The sequence below is a fragment of the Eubalaena glacialis genome, chromosome 10 (assembly GCF_028564815.1).
Source record: "Eubalaena glacialis isolate mEubGla1 chromosome 10, mEubGla1.1.hap2.+ XY, whole genome shotgun sequence".
NCBI classification, from domain to species: domain Eukaryota; kingdom Metazoa; phylum Chordata; class Mammalia; order Artiodactyla; family Balaenidae; genus Eubalaena; species Eubalaena glacialis.
In genome coordinates this window covers 10,049,014-10,066,775 of record NC_083725.1, presented here as the reverse complement: position 1 = coordinate 10,066,775, position 17,762 = coordinate 10,049,014, and the positions used below count along the sequence as shown (strand labels likewise).

The 17,762-nt window shown below is 43.4% G+C and overlaps 1 protein-coding gene across 1 annotated transcript in view; it reads right to left on the bottom strand.

Annotated features, from left to right (window-relative positions):
* Positions 1–3,076: 3,076 nt before the first annotated feature.
* Positions 3,077–17,762, bottom strand: part of LOC133099782 (glutamate dehydrogenase 1, mitochondrial-like) — a 35,858-nt gene continuing 21,172 nt past the window's right edge. Inside the window, 3 exon segments of the mRNA XM_061203664.1 lie at positions 3,077–4,045; positions 4,048–4,679; positions 4,681–4,882. Of these exon segments, the coding sequence (XP_061059647.1) occupies positions 3,156–4,045; positions 4,048–4,679; positions 4,681–4,882 (1,724 nt within the window). The 3' untranslated portion in view covers positions 3,077–3,155.

Sequence of the window (17,762 nt, the reverse complement as noted above, 5' to 3'; positions counted from 1 at the left end):
CAGTGCGCACAAAGATTTTGTAGTGGGAAGACTTGTGCATTTCAGGAATGGAAGACCCAAGACAGGCTGGGACCTGGGACCCTTTGCTGCAGTGCTGCAATGCTTGCACCTGGACACACCTCTCCTCCAGCAACAGAATATTTAAAAAAACTATATGGGACTAAAAATAACTGTGTGCATGTGCAGTTGGGGCAAAATTGTGGACAAAAGATACAAAGAGACCAAAAAACGCAACTGCCACTTTTGAAGAGCCTGGAGCAAAAGCAGGGTACTGCGCATGCCCCCTTCACTCAACACCACCTAAGGGGTGGGCAGACCACCTAAGCCACCCCTCCGGCCCGACCCCTGGACCCACCCCTACCTTCACCCTATATAAGGAGCAAGCTCCCCCCCCCCCCACCTCAGGGAGGGAGCAAGCAAGGGAACCTGTTGTTTGTTCTCGCTCCCCCCTGCTGCAGGGGCCCCAGTAAAGCCTTGCCTGAATTTCTTGCCTGGTCTGTAGTCAATTTCTATTGACTGGGGAAGGCCAAGAACCCTGGTCAGTATCAGGCCCAGAGCATCTGGCTGCAGCCCAGAGAAGATATAGGAGGTGGTTCCGTATGAGGCTTGACTGTTTACACGGGATGATAGAACATATGAGGACCAACTAGGCCAAGTTAGGAGATTTTGTCTGTATCCTTCCACAGCGAGAAGTCATTCAAGGTTTTAAGCCAGGGTAGAACATAATCAGATTCATAGCCTTGCTGCTCTGTGGGGAATGGAAGGATGTAGAGGAGGGTGCAAGAGAGAAAGAAGGAGACCAGTTAGGAGGCTCCTGCAAGGGGTCAGGTGACAGCTAATGGCCTTAATCAGAGTGGTGGCAATGAGGATGACATCTAAACATCTAGAATGTAAACGTCACCAGGGCTTGGTGAGGGAGTGAATTAAAGCCCAGAGCTTGTCTCAAAGCTACTTTTGCCCAGCTACCATGTTTACCACGGCTCTGGAGTAGCAGCTGATTATATAAACTCCCTGAACTAGCTATTGTGAATGATACAAAGAAAAGTGTGTCTGCCTTCAAGGTGTTTCTACTCCAAGGTCACACTCAAAATATACATACACAGGCGAACAAACTCTCCTGTGCTAAACGTGGACATGTCAGTGTGAACTTCACGTATGTGGTAGGGACATGCCTCTAGGTTTCCTGAAGTAAGAAACTGGGTTGAACTTTCATGATACTTTCCAGACCGTTAAGGACTACAAATTAAAACATTTGCTTTTTGCCAGGAGATGAAAAGCCCTCAGGTTAACTAAAAATAAACATTAATGCATTCATTCGTTTATGTATTAATTCACTTGTTCACCTGATTTTTATTAAGCACAAATATGTGCAGGGCCTTTGAGCTGGAGAGCATAAGTGATGGAAGGAGACACAGGGTTTGGAGTCTAAAGATGTGGGTTTGAGAACTAGTGTACTGGTTAGGTTTCTTTTTGTTATTATGGTAAAATATGCATAACATGAAGTTTACCATTTTCAAATGTGTGCTTGTCAAATTTAAAATAAACTTTCCTGTTAAAAAAAAAAGTTTACCATTTAACTTTTTCTTAAATTCAGTGGCATTAAGTACATCCACACTGCTGTATAACCATCTTCAGAACCTTGTCATTTTCCCAAACTGAAACTCTGTACCCATTAAACAATAGCTGTCCATTTCCCCCTTCCCCCAGCCTCTGGCAATCACCATTCTACTTTCTGTCTCTGTGAATTTTATTACCCTAGGAACCTCATATAAGGGGAATCATACAATATTTGTCATTTTGCAACTGGCTTATTTCACTAGCATGATGTCCTTGTGGTTCACCCATGCTATAGCATATGCCAGAATCTCCTTCTTTTTTTTTTTTTTTGTTTTTTTGTTTTGGAAAAGGTAGGCTTTTTAATCATTGCTTTTGTCACCAGGTTAAGTCATGCAGTTACAAAGTAGTTAGAAATTTCTGAAAGGATATTATTGTTAAAAAAAGAAGCTCATTCTTACATAAATAATATCTAGTACTTCACTGGGACACTACTGTTCAAAAGGCCCTGGCCAAACAACTCCCAAAGAAAACACAACCCCAGGTTGCTTCCAGCCCGCTGGGAATGAAGCCGTGTGCAGAAGATGAGGCCTCTAAATGAGGACACAAAGTCAGGGCGAGTCGAGGCCATTGGCAATGCTCAGAGCTGCCAGCCAGACTCCAAAGAGGCAGCCCAAGTGGTTTTTCTCTGGGGCACTCTACTTGAATTATTGTTCAATTAGTCAACACAATAGATCTTCAAAAGAGGACAATTAATTAACATTATAAGGAGGTTACTGCATTCTTTGGACTATATGTCATAATTGTGGTTAGTAAATTCCGACAGTCTTAACAAAAAAAGCCTCCATCATTTGCAGGTATGAAGATAACTTAATTGTCTACCGGGCTTTTTATTTTTGCTGGATGACAATATGCAATTGACAAGTTATAAATGATAGTGTTTTATGTTATAAAAATACTAGCTTTTTTCATTTATTATGTTTACAGACATTCACTGCTTGAGTCAAGTTTAGGCTTGTTAAGTGATTAAAGGGAATTTTATTACAGCAGCATGTACTTATTTTATTCTGAAAGAATAAAATGCATAAAGAGAAAGGTTTTTTTGTTTGTAACCTGTAAAATTGAGTTATTTTGCTGATGTAAAATACCAATAACTCACTTGAGGACCATGCTACCTCCTGAAAATGCCATATACCTGCTTCTTAAATGCGTCAAAGCACCTGATAGATCTGTCCAGAGCTGAAGTGGCAAGCGACTGACTGCTCTTGGACAGAAGGAGCTTTCCCAGGGCGACAGCTGACTGTGCTGGGAAACAGCCATGGAGCAAGGCAGCACAGGCAGAGGGAAAAGACTTTATTTAAAGGTAAAATGCCCAAATGGCTCTCTGACATAACTAATTTCTACTATTACTTATTAGCTTATATATGATCCCCTAACTTTTTTTCTTAAGGGGCTGATTTGGATTGACTTGTTGAGAATGGTGTCCATTATCTATTAAGTCATGAGAGAGAGATTTCTGTGGTTACACGTAAACTTGTGATAGGTCTGCAGATGAAGAGGTGAAGAGGGTAGTGAAGAAGTCAGCCGCAGTCCGGTCCGGTCTATGTGAAGGTCACACCAGCTTCATTGTACACCTTGAAGACTTTCTCGATGGCGTTGACATAGGCAGCTGTTCTCGGGTCCAATCCTAGGTTATACCTCATGGCTGTGCGCATAATTTGCCTGGCAGAGCGCTCCATGGTGTAAGCTAAGCCAGAGTGCACGACGTCTTTCTCAGAGGCACCCGATATCCTGTCTTGGAACTCTGCTGTGGGTACAATGGGAATAGTTCCACCATGCTTTCCAAATTTCCTTCCCAAACTCTCTTGAACAGACATGAGCAAGCGGTAGTTAGAATCCCATTCATATCTGAAGGTCAAACGGCCATAGCTGACATGATTTAGATTCTTCAGCCACTCAAAGTAAGATACTGTCACTCCTCCAGCATTCAAGTAGAGATCTGGAATAACCATGACGTTCCTCTCTAGGAAAATCTTACCAGCTTCTGGAGTTGTTGGTCCGTTGGCACCTTCAGCAATGATCTTGACTTTGACTCTGGGTGCACTGGACTTGGTCAGCTGCTTCTCGCTGGCAGCAAGGATCAATCTGTCCGCCTCCAAGATGCTCCCTTCATAGATCTTTGCTTTGGGGAAGCCCAGGATTGTTCCATGTTGCAATTTGAAGTCTTCCGGTTCCTTTGGGTCAATACCATCTGGATTCCATATGCTCCCATCAGATTCACCAACACCGACACATTTAGCACCAAAACGATGTAAATATCTCATAGAGGGCAGGCCCACATTACCAAATCCCTGAACAACAAATGTTTTATCTCCAAATCCTGGTGTCATTCCTAAAATACTCATGTAAGAAGCTTCATTGAAGAAGTTTTCAATCCCATGGAAGACTCCCCGACCAGCAGCAGAGATCCGTCCGTGGATTCCACCCTGATGGGCTTACCGGTAACACAGGCATGGGCATTAATATCATAGGGCCCTATGGTGCTAGCATAGGTGTCAGCAATCCAGGACATCTCCCGCTCGCCCGTGCTCATGTCTGGGGCAGGTACATCAATGCCAGGACCAATAAAGCCCTTCTTTGCCAGCTCCATGGTGAACCTCCTTGTGACGTTTTCCAATTCATTATCGGTATAGTTCTTGGGATTGATCTTGACACCAGCTTTGGCACCCCCAAATGGCACATCGACCACTGCACACTTACATGCCATCAGAGAAGCCAGAGCTTTTACTTCATCTACACTCACATCAGTGCTGTAACGGATACCTCCCTTGCAGGGCGTGCGGTGCAGGCTGTGCTGGGCCCGGTAGCCCTCGATGACCTCCCAGGAGCCGCCGTCGCGCTGGACGGGGAAGGACAGGCGCAGCACGTGGTTGCAGGGCTTGATGAGCCGCAGGACGCCACGCACCCGGTTCCGCTTCTGCTCCTCGCTCTCCCGGGTCTTGAGGTCCTCCACCAGCTTGTCCTCCACGATGCTGGCGCCGCGGTCGAAGAAGCCGTCCACCGTCTTGAAGAAGCTGGGGTCGTCCTCGCGGTCGGCCGCCCCCTTGCTGTAGTGTCGCCGGCCGGGCGGCGGCGGCGGGCTGCCCGCGGGCCCGGCCCAGCAGTGCGGCCGAGTGGGCCGCCGCCGAGCCTAGGGCTGCGGGCCCGACGCGGGACAGCAGCAGCGCTTCGCCCAGGCACCGGTACGTGGCCGCGGGACGAAGGCCGCGGAGGAGATGCGCTCTCCCAGGCCCGGGGACGGACAGAGGGAGCTCCTTCTTTTTTAAGGCTGAAAAATGTTTCATCATATGTATATATAACATTTTGTTTATTTATTCATTTGTTTGGGGTTATTTTGGCCGAGCCGCGCAGCTTGCAGAATTTTAGTTTCCCAACCAGGGATTGAACCCGGGGCCACCGCAGTGAAAGCGCTGAGTCCTAATCACTGGGCCGCCAGGGAAGTCCCTATCCATTCATCTGTTAATAGACACATGCATTATTTTCACCTTTTGGCTATTGCGAATAATGCTGATATGCACATTGGTGTACAAATATCCATTTGGGGTCCTGCTTTCATTTCTTTTGGCTGTACACCTGCAAGTGGAACGGCTGGATTATATGGCAATTCTGTGTTTAATTTTTTGAGGAATTATCATACCGTTTTCACAGCAGCTGCACTATTTTATATTCCCACCAGCAATGCACAAGTGTTCCCATTTCTATACAACCTGGTCAACAATGTTACAATGTTACTACAATGAAAACATTTTTTGGTGTGGATATTAGCCATCCTAATAGAAATGAAGTAGTATCTCACTGTGGTTTTGATTTGCATTTCTCCATGACTAGTCATGCTGTGTGCTTATTGGCCATTTGTATATCTTCTTTGGAGAACTGTCTCTTCCATCCTTAGCCCATTTTTTAAAAACATTTTTTAAATTATTTATTTATTTATTTATTTTAGGCTGTGCTGGGTCTTAGTTGCAGCATGTGGGATCTTTTAGTTGCAGCATGTGGACTTCTTAGTTGCGGTTTGCGGACTCAGTTGCAGCATGCATGCAGGATCTAGTTCCCTGACCAGGGATCGAACCCGGGCCCCCTGCATTGGGAGTGCAGAGTCTTACCCACTGGACCACCCTTAACCCATTTTTTAAATTGGGTTGTTTGTTTTTTTTGTTGGGGAGTGGTTAGGCTTCTTTTAAATTTGGTTTTTAAGAAACCAAACTCAATCCGGTTTAAGGCAGAAAATAAACAGAAGAAATTATTGCTTCACGTCACGGAAAAGTTTAAGGCACATCTGGGGTCAGGGTGCTATGGACTGAATTGTGTCCTCCCCAAAATTCATACAGTGAAGCCCTAATACCCAATGTGACTGTATTTGGAAATGGGACTGTTAGGAGGTACTTAGGGTTAAATGAGCTCGTAAGGGTGGAGACCTAATCTGATAGGATTGGCGGCTTTCTAAGAAGAGGAAGAGGGAGCACTCCACACACACACACACACACACACACACACACACACACTTACACATCGAGGAGAGGCCCTGTGAGGACACAGTGAGAAGGAGGCCATCTGCAAGCCAGGAGGAGAGCCTTACCAGAGCTCAACCATGCTGGTACCTGATCTTGGACTTTCAGCCTCAAGAACTGTGAGAAAAGAGATTTCTGTGGTTTAAGCCACCCAGTCTATAGTGTTTTGTTATAGCAGCCCAAGCTAAGACAAGGTTTTTAAAATGCAGGAATATTTTTCTTCCCTCCTCATGCATCTGCTTTCTTCTCTATTGCTTTCTTTCTCAAGTGGGCTTATCCCCATCAAAACAGGCTGGGCATATTTATTCATTAATTCAATATTACCGAACCCCCCTTAGCCTACACACTGTTCTAAGTACTGGGAATACATGGCAGTGTATCAGACAGGAATGGTCCCTTTCTTCATAAGGCTTGCATTCTAGTGGGGAGAAACAGACATAAAAGAAACAAGTAACTTCTCTGAGAGTAAATATTAGTCTCACCACAAAAAAGAAATGGTAATTATGGGATGTGATGCAGGTGTTAGCTAAGCTATGGTGGTAATCATTTTGCAATATGTGTGTATCAAATAAACACTGTGTGCACTTTAAACTTACACATTGTTATGAGTCCATCACATCTTTATAAAGCTGGGGAAGGAAAAAAATAAGTTACTGTGGATGTTCAGAATGCAAATTGTATGGAAACTAAAAACACAGGGAGAGGGACTGCGGGTGGTGGTGGGGGTGGTGTGTGCGCCTCATTGCTCATAAAGCAGTATGAGGATTAGCATCCTGGGAATACGGGATGACCTGGGTGTCCTGCACTTTTGGGGAGACTGATATAAGCAGATAATGAGTATGTTGAGATAAGTGTTGGTGGTCTCAAGGCAGAGAGTGGTGGTGGGTCAGTGAGGATTGAAAGGGAGGGAGACGAGAAGCAGGAGGATTCTTCTAGGAGCAGGCAGAGTTCAGAGCCCATTTTACGCCTGTCAGTGGTGTTCTGGAGGGCAGGGGTGGGGTGGTGTTTTGCAGAGCTGGGGAGCTCCTAGGACTCCCATGTCACTTGCCCACAGAAGTCTGAAGAAAGGGGAGGCTGGTCTTAACTGGGAGCAATCAACGTAATGCAAGAAAAAAGAGTTCCAGCAAAAGTCCTAGGACTGGTACTGATTAGCTCTGATTGGCCCAGCTTGGGTCACATGTTCACATCTAAACCAATCACTGAGGTTAGGGATAATCGGAACTCTTATTGGACAGGACTTAGTTGCACTCCCATGGGGTCAGCCTCACCCAAACTCAAGGGCTGTGAGGAAAAGGAATAGTTCCCCAAAGGAAAATTAAGTTGTTACATCCAGAAGAAAGGAAAACAGATACTGGGCAGCCCCAAACAGCGGGAGCCCTCCCCACCCAGCTCCACATTCAATGGCTGGCTGATCTTTGGCAAATCATAGCCTTTCTGATTCTGTTTTCTTCTCTGATAGGAAAAAAAAATTTTTTAAGTAAATTAGATTCATTATTAGATTAATAATGAAATGGAGCAGGACTCTATGGTCCATCCCCACCATGTCCTCAGGCTGCCTTTTGTCTGCAGAAAAACTTTAGCCAAAGAATAAGTTTAATCGGAGAAGTGAGAAAATGCAGAAACAAAGGAAAACAGTCAAAGGAGACCAAATAATAATACTTTAGTCATTAAGCAAAGTCAAGGACATTTAGTTCCTCCTCAAGGGCTGTAGATAAGATTCTGAGCCACATCCTGTGAGCTGTCTTATAGATACTGAAACCCCCATCAGGTAGAAGAAGTTACTACATGATGACCAGGCTGTAGCCATGACTTAAGCAGCCACAATTCTGAGAATTGGCCTCAGAGAAATGGGAAAAAACCGACCCTGGAACTGAAGATTAATTGTACTTAAAACAATCAAGATGACACTGGTCAGACCACCGATGACCAATTTCAAGATGACTGTCGGAGCTGACTGTGCTGTTTCTGATGTAGCCCCCTCCCTCCATCTATAAAAGCTCTTGCCCCCTGATTGTCAATGGGGGGCGGGGGGGGTCGACCTTGGACAGGCGTCTGCCCCCCCGCCGGTTGCCGGCCTCTGAAATAAAGCAAACTTTCCTTTCCACCAACCTTGCCTCTTGAATGGCTCTTGAGCAGCAAGCAGCCGGACCCCACTTTCAGTTACAATAAGACCTACATCATTAAGTTACTGAGTATTCTATGTGATCATGTACAGAAATGCTATTTGGGAGATATAAAATGCTAAACAAATATTACTTCTTTCCAAGTTTTCTAAGCTCTTAGGGAGCTTATACTTTGTAGGGAGATGGAACATGCAGGCAGATAGTTGCCACACAAAAAGATGTCTGTGTAATTTTCCAATGCCTTCATTTAAGGCAGGAGTCACACACTCACATGCCTACATGTTGGGCAAGCAGCTAACACAAATGAGGGAAGAAGGCTGAGCTTCCCCCAAACCAAGGACTCTGGAAATCACAGCGCATGGCTCCAGCTGATGGTTGTCAGGCTTGAAGGCAAGTCCAGTGTGGCTACGTGGCCCAGCTGTTTTCAAGAGAAGCTGATAATCTGGATTTTGATATGAACTTTTTTTTTTTGATGTTGGCAACTTCTTCAAATTTTTTTAAAACAACGCTATGTGAACCAAACAAAACATATTCAGCCTGAGAGGTCAAGCCTGCCCACTCTCTGCTGACTGGTGTCCTCTGATTCAAGGTTCGTTCTGAGAATTTGACTCCACGACCCCTCTGCTTTACTCCCTCTCCGTCACCCTTTCTTCATATTGGAATTTTGTCTCAGTGCACATGTGGTAGGAAACATGGCATAACTGTGAGGTGAGGGAGTGTTAGGGTCCAACTCCAGCTATGAGTCCTTGGTCAAGTTGCTTCACCCATCTGGCCCCAATTTCTCCACATTTATTGATGAGGGGTATGGGACTAGATGACTTAATTTCCTACCAGCTCTGGCATTTTATGACCTATAATTTTTAGAATGCAAGGGACAAAACTAAAGTAAAATTCTTATTGGGGGAATGGAAATTTCATTTCCAGTTAGTGTATTTTCTATGCACTAGCTATTACTATGCTAGGCACTGTGAGAAACATAAAATTGATACAAACAAGGAGTTGACCTTAGGAATATAATCTATTGGAGAAAACAGATGGACATAAAAATCGCTGTGGTAAATTATCCCCAACGATGACCAGAAAAATCCTCCAGTCCTTCCTGTTCTTTGGAATGTGACTTTGATACCCCTCCCATCGGGAGATGGATTTTTTCCCCCTCCCCTGAATTCTGGGCTGGTTTCATCACTTGCTTTGACCAATAGATTCTGGCAGAAGTGACATTGTATGACTTTCTGGGTGTAAGACTTAAGAGGTCTTGGAGCTTCTGGTTTTTGTTTTTTTTTCTCTTTAAAGCCAGCCTCCATGTAAAGAAGTCCAGTCACTCTGCTTGAGACAGACCCTGCCAGCCCCAAGCCATTCCATTCCAGTTGCCCCGGCTCGGCCGTGAGACGTGAGCAAAACTGTTGTAGATCCTCTAGTCCCAGTCAAGTTGCCCAGGCAACACTATGGTAGCAGAGACAAGTTGTCTCTGCTGACCTGCATAAATTACAGTCATGAGCCAAAAAAAATGGTTGCTCTTGTTTTAAGACACTAAGTTTTGGGGTGTCTATGATTATTATGTCTTATACGTAAGGCATATTATGTGTCAAAACCAGGAATATGGGAGCTCAGAGAAAGGCATGACGCTAATTTGGGTGGAGGGTGGGTGGGAGAAGGAGATGTGGGAATTAGGGAAGATATCAAGTTCCAAAAATTGTCCTTAAGACAGCCCCTTAAAAGGAACTCAGCATGATGCTGTCTGCTGGGAGCAAGCCCTACTCTCATGCCATGTTGAGAAGTCAACCTGTGATCCTGTTGTCCTTTGCTGGTTTCCGACCCTGTACCTGCCTGGTATTCTGACTCTGCGATTTGCTCCACTTTACTGTGGGTGCATGGTAGGTGGGGAGAGCACTAAGTTGAGAGTCGAACAGATATAAGTTACTATTCTAGTTATGCTAATCGCTCATTATGTGACATTGAACCTATGAGAGCTCTCTGAGCCTGAATTTCCTCATCTAATAAAATAGTGACAATAACACTTAGCTCACAGGGTTGTTGGAAGGATTAATCAAGATAATATACGCACATGTGCTTAATGTAGAACATACATCTTGTTGGCCTTCAACAAATGCTAGGTCCTATCTCTTAGATCTCCCAACTAGCAATGAACTTGGTTTATCCTTTGGACTTTCTCGACATCCCCAGGTCTGGCTTTTGACACTTGACCATGATCACACAGTGATTGAACTATCCTTTACTCCTCAAATCCATCTTTTGCCTCCAAGATGCTTTTGAATTTTGCCTACTGCTCCATATAGAGTGATTTCTGAATGCTCCTAGGTTTTCACTCATTAAAATGGAGGATTTGCAGGGAAGGTAAAGCCTGAATTAGTTTTTGAAAGATAACTAAAATTTTGGCTGTAGAAAGCTTAAGGTGGAGAAAGTTCAGGAATGGGGCAGAATAGAAATGCTGTGAGGACGGGCAGAGAAAAGGTGAGTTATGATTTGATAAGGAAGACTTTGCTAGATCAAGAGTTTTAGATTTTATTCTGTAGGCAGTAAGGAACCATTGACTATTTCAAACACAGAATGACATGCTCAGATCCTGTGTGATTTTACTGGTGGCAACGTGAAGGATGCTCTGGAGAAGGGGGAGAGATTTGAGGCAGGCAGAACAACAGGAAGCAATTGCAATAATTTGGGTGAGAGAGGATAAGAACTTGCTAAAGGGTAGAAGCTGCAAGCCTGCAAAGGGGAGGTCAGATTTGAGAGACATTTCAGAGTAGAATTGACAGCATTTTTTGGCCACCGGGATATTGAAAATGAGAATGAGGAAGGAATGGAAGGTAGCATTTGGGGCTGAGAAGATATGGTGGAGCCGTAACTAAATAGGAGGAGTAAGACTGGGGAGGGGAGAGGTGGGTGGAGAGAATAGATTCAATTAAGACATCAGAGTTTGTCACTCTTTGAATCCTATGTTTTCTGCCTCCATTTTTCCTGCCTCTACTAGTTTCCTGGGCTCAGAAGGAATGGGAATATGTGGGTGACTGATACAGCAGGATGCCCCCGCCATATCCGGAATACTAAATAACCACAGCACCTGGAAGGCTGAGCAGTCATGCTGCAACCTGCGCTCCCTCATGTCAAAGGGGGAAAGACAAGAGAGGATCCAAAACTGCCTCAAAGCTTCATCTGGGGGCTGCTGTTTTTAGGGAGCGTTGAAGTGTTGCTGATGATTTCCCGAGATGAGTCAGAGCTCCCTACATAATCTTACTCCCCTGAGACTTGGAGACTTTGCTGACAGCCCACCTCTTCCTTCTCCTTCCGCAAAACTGGATCAGACCCAAGGATCTGGAGGACTGTTTGATTTTTAAGAATGATATCCTGTCCTTCTCTGCTATTTAATCTCTGCTCTGGTTAATCATCTGTCCAATCCAGGTCAATTAACCGATCAACAAACATTTCTTAAGCACTTTTCAAGTTTTCATTTATTCATCTGACAAATATTTTTTGAGTGCCTGGTACATTCTCCAGGTGCCGGCAATACTTCAGTGTTTTAGTCAGCTTGGGCTGCTATAACAAAGTACCATAGACTGGGTGGCTTAAACAACAAACGTTTATTTCTCATTGTTCTGGAGTGTGGAAGTCCGAGATCAGCATGCCAGCACAGTTCGGTTCTTGAGAGGACCGAGTTGCAGACTGCCTTCTTCTCACTGCATCCTCACATGGTAGAAAGAGGGCTAGAGAGCTCTCTGGGGTCTCTTTTATAAGGGCACTAAACCCTCATGACTTAGTTGCCCCTAATACCATCATATTAGGGGTTAGGATTTCAACATATGAATTTGGGGGGACAGAAACATTCAGTCCATAACATCCAGTGAACAAAACAAAATGAATTTTAAAAGGTGGTTTATGTTTTCCTGGGAGTGTAATATGTATACATACAGTTTATAGTAAATAATACAAGACGAATGACTGAGATGCTTTGTACTGTTGGATAGTGGGTGGATCCTGCTCTATCAGCTTCTGATGGATGAAAACATTCAGGAAAGTGGGAGATAATTACAGGTTGGAATAACATAGGAGGGCTCCATAGGAGAGGTAGTAGTTGAGTTGGGTCTTACAAGATAGAGGGAATTTGGGGACTTCCCTGGTGGCACAGTGGTTAAGAATCCGCCTGCCAATGCAGGGGACACAGGTTCGAGCCCTGGTCTGGGAAGATCCCACATGCCGCGGAGCAACTGGGCCCGTGTGCCACAAATACTGAGCCTGCGCTCTAGAGCCTGCGAGACACAACTACTGAAGCCCATGAGCCACAACTACTCAGTCTATGTGCCACAACTCCTGAAGCCCGTGTGCCTAGAGCCCGTGCTCCGCAACGAGAAGCCACCGCAATGAGAAGCCCGCGCACCAAAACGAAGAGTAGCCCCTGCTCGCTGCAACTAGAGAAAGCCCGCACACAGCATCGAAAACCCAACGCAGCCCAAAAAAAAGATAGAGGGAATTTAGATGGGCAAGAAGAAGAGCAATTCAGACAGGGGACAACAGGAGGGCATGCACAGAGTTGGAGATGAATGTGCGTGATATGTTTGAGATACATTGATAAAACCAGATGGACCCAGTGATGGGTGTCTGTTAGCATGGAATACAAAATAAAGTTGAATGAATCCAGTAGACAAAGATGAGAAAAAGCCTTTGAAATCAAGCAGGGAAACTTAGATGTGAGTCAGTAACAAAAAGGAAGATACTGAAGGCATGTGAGCCAGGAATGACATGGAGAGCACAAACATAGCGTGTATGGAAGGATGCTCTCTGGGTGGTCCAGAGTTGTTGAATTTCGAATGTGAGAGATGACCACACCCCTCCTCCTTGCCCTTCTCAGGACGGCCCAGGAGTCGGGATCGCATTCTGTACTGGGGTGATACTTTAGGAGGACAAAAAACTGAGTGCATTGAGAGAGAGCAGCTAAGGCAGTGGAGAGCTTAAAGGCAAGCTCAGGTGTAGAAGTTGAAGGAAAAGAGAAGACTTAAGGGCTTCAAGAACAAAACTACCTTCAAATATTTGAACGGTTTGGAGGGACTACGTTTACCCTGAACGGCCTGAATTGGTACAACTAGGACCAATAACAATATAGGGAGACACTTTTGGCTCCTTGTAAGGAAATGAAACAGCACATAAAACTGGCCAGCTTAAACTGATTTTGCCTCCTTAAATAGGTTGACTAATCAAACCTGTAGTTATTTTACAGAGATAGCACTGTGCATGTGCAAGATGGGAACCCGTGTCTCCAGCAAGACCCCAGAATCAAGAATCTTCAGTTTACCAAACTCAAAGAATAGAAATGTTGCCACCAGAGCCCTTTATGAAGCAAGAAGTCCTTCAATAAGGAAAATCTGGCTTCCAGCAGCAGGAGTAGCTTATATGGACTAATTCAAGACTAGCCAATCAGCTTCCAAGTTTGAAATACCCCTTATCCCTTAATTTTCGCCCAGAACCCTGGATCAAGGAGACAAATTTGAGAGCCTTGCCTTCTGTCTCTTTGCTGGTCGACCTCGCAATAAAACTCCTTCTTTTCTCAAAAGCCCGTGCCATAGTATTGGCTTAAATGTGTGTCAGACAGCGAGCCCTTACTCGGTAACAGAACCTACTAAGTCAGAGGTGTCCTCAGGAGCGAGTGAATTCCCCATCACTTTGCAGAAATGTTGTGGAAGGGATACAAATATTGGACAGGTAGTTGACTAGCTAAAATTTGAAGTCCTTCAAGCATGAGAGTCTGTGCTTCTCGACTCAAGTTCAAGTCCTCAAGTATCTGTAGCAGGAAGGACCACATCAACTTCTGAGCCTTCCTTTTTCATAAAAACAAGCCCGTGTTCTGGGGAGTTCCAGGCTCACCCTACATGGTAGATGCTCTGAGTGTAGGGCTAATGTTTTTATGAAATGAAACAAAATGAAAACAGAGCCCTTCTTCTTGCTGGTGAAGTGTGTTTGGTTCTTTATGTTTTGGTTTTGGACAGGTACCAAATTTTTATAGCCAAGGAGAGAGAAGTAAGGAAGAAAGGAAATTTATAATGTGGTTCTAAGTGGTTTTAGCACATATTTGATTAGCTCTTCAGGGGAAAGATAAAAGCTGAATTGGACCATTTAAAAAGGTGCACATACAGAAAGGAGACTTGCTTAAACCATGATTAGAAAGTGTTGTCTGAGCTGGAAAGTATCCTCTTTGCCTTAAGTGGTGACACAGATACTATTATTAGGGGAAAATTCACACTATTACTGAGTCCATAACTGTAACATGATTATGACTTGCAAAGCATTTATCATTTTCAAAGATATTAAATTCTTGGGTGCCTAATTGACCAAATGGGCAATATCTCCAAACTGCCATTCACACACCAACCGTAACACAAATGTAGCCAAAGGAGTCTTTGGGACAGAAAAGTCATCAAGAAACCTCTCTGAGTGAGCAGCACGTGCCCAATACCCCCCACTTTTTCCACCACCTTCTTGAAACTTCGTGTTTGTTTCGCTTTTGAGTGGCTTCAATCTTCTGATTTTTCTACTTCTCTGATCACTCCCCTTCTCTAGTACCTTGCCAGGACTGAACTCCAAGTTTCTACCACGATCCTCTGTTCTTTATCCAGCTCAGATCTCATTCACTATGTACATCATCAGCCAACACTGAAGCAAAGAACGTCTTATTTCTCTCTTGTTCCTTCACACCCTAATGCATACTTCATATACAGTAGTTGCCAAAGACAATGAATGCCTTTGTTCACACACAGAGCACTAACGTTTTCTTATTTTAGACCTTCAATTCTCATTGCTCCTTTCAACCTGGATTTTCTCAACCCCCTAATTTCTAAAACCAAATTAGTCATGTTTCATAAGTTCAACTGTCGGGAAGCTGCACTCTTGTCTTTACCTCCCACCCAGGAGAACAATCGCTTGGCTCCTTTTCTGACTTTCTGGTTTCTTTTACTCATACTCAGAACCTCAAATTCATCTTTATCTTGCTTGCCCCTGCCCTCCAGCCAGTGTCATCAGGCTTCTGTCCTACTACTCCACCGAAATTGACCTCACTAAGGTGATTTCCTAACTGCCTAATTGCCAGATCCAATGGATACTTTATAGTTTTTATCTTAGTTGACCTCTTTTAGCACTATTGCTCACAACTTCCTTCCTGAAACTTTCCTGTTGGTTTTTTGTTCTCCTTAACTCTCTTCCTGCTTCTCTGATCCCTCTTCCATTTCCTTTGCCATTGTTATTTCCCAAAATATGATTCTGCTGCTTTTCCCCATTGTCATACTCTCTCTTGATGATGGCCAATATGTCTTTGATTTGACAGTCTCTGTATTTGTATGACCCCCCAAACAATATATCTCTAGTCCAGTCTCCTCTGCTGAATTCCAATTGCCTAAAATTGGAATCATTTTGGCTTAGATGTTTTATAAGAACCTCAAAATAAGCACAAAAATGGAACTATATGAGTAGTCTGCCCAGTGCTACAGCAAGTCTGGTGTGATTTGACCCAGCTTGGTTTTCTCCTTTAAGCTAATGGTGATCAACACTTCTGATTCATGTCTCCTAAAATAATTTGGAAAAACTATATACCCCCTTCACGTGTTTTAATTTGACATCTAAAATTTTTTGTTATAAGTTGATGTATTTCAAGAGATAGTTTTTAACATAGTATAAGTATTAGCATTTAACGATAAAATTATTAAAGCATTAAAAAAATGTATCCAATGGGACCAATTACCGACTTGATACTCAGAATCACTCATTCAAAAATACATGAACAAACTCTTTTTTCATTGTTAAAAGTTTTACATATTTTCTCCTTGAACTTATTATTTCCATTTAACTTTCCCCAGTTTAATGCTTGGAAATCATTTATTGATCACTCTTCTTACTTCTCCAAAACAAAAATATAAATTGAAGTTGAAAAAAAGTTTATTTTGATGCCAAAAATATCTGTGTGTTAGAAAAGAATTAATATGAGAATTGTTACTAATATACAATCAACAGAAACATAAATATGTTGATTTTTTTGATTACTAAACATAAAAGTACATTTTATTGGAAATACATCGCTTAACAAGATAGATGGGACTTTTATTGTTTTTCCCAATCAGTTCATGTGTCTGTGGTTGAATATAACGTATTATTAGAATAAAACATGGTTCAGCACTAATTCTATTCCTATTTTACTTTTTATAGTCCTATATCAAAAATAGCATTATGACCTATCATAAAAAAAAAGTATATTTAGTGATCTATCAGACGGCAACTAAGTTATGTCTTCCTTCAAATTTCAAAAAATTAGAAACCACCTGACTTGCAAAAGTATTTGTTACCCAGTCGTTGTAACCATTCACTTTCTCAATACCAACTGCAATATTTTAAATATTCCTTTTTTTTGGCACCCAAGAAAATTTTTTTCTGAGTCAACGCACCATGGTAATATTTGGAATAGGTGAGAGGTATGCCTTTCTTTTGTAAAGTAGGAGAAGGGTGATTATGAAAGGGGAGTTGGAAAGGAGCTAGCTTGAGGCCTTGACCATGGAAACATCCACAGGCAGATCAGTTTTAGGAAAGAGATATACGGAAACTCATTCCCTTCAAGCGTCCGCGCCCAAAGATTGGTGACAGTAGTGGATGCCATTACTTGCCCATTTGGCATTCGCTCTCCACTCCCCCTTTCCTAACAAAGCTGTTATTTGGTTCAAGTACCGACCTCTACCACACAACTCACGGTGAGATTTACCCTATCCAGGTCCAGAGGAGCGTCCTGATTCATCCAGACCAATTAACGCAGTTCCACTGGCAGGAGTTATTCGTTCATGTAACCCAAGTTGACCCAATCAGACTGAAGGAAAGACTGGATTCCTGTCTGTGAGGAGAGATTCCTCTGTCTGGTAGGGTGTGCACCAGGGGGCATGTAGCTCTCTAACTGCCACCGCTAGCAATCTTGGTCTACAAGGGGAACCCATATTTGAATAACTAGATTTGAATAACTAGAGAGATGGAAAGAGACCAAGGCTTTTGATGGACCACTGATCAACCTGTCCTGTGGCCTGCCCTACCTCTGGCCTTTCTGTTATGTGAGATAACAAACATCCTTATTTACTAAAATAATAATCTGTGCCCACACACATGTGAGTGAGCAAATAAACACCTAGTTTAAGAGGTCTTTATTTTCTCTTGCTTGGATTTTTGTTAACAATTTCTTAACTGATCTTCCTGTTTCTAGTCTCTTCCTTGTTCCATCTAATATACACTCTGCCCCCAGACTGGTTTTTCTAAAACAGCTGCTCAAAAATCCCTCAGTGACTCCCACTATCCGTGGAATAAAATCCAAGCTCCTTGGCTTTGGTATTCCAAGGTCTGCAAACTCTGTCCCTTGCCTATATTTCCAGTCCTCTCCTAATGTCCCCCAGTTCACGAGAAGCAGGGTGATAATTAAGTAAAAGCACAAATTTGAGAGTCAGAAGGATTGAAGTTCAGTATCTGACTTCTGTCTTTACCAGCTATGTGA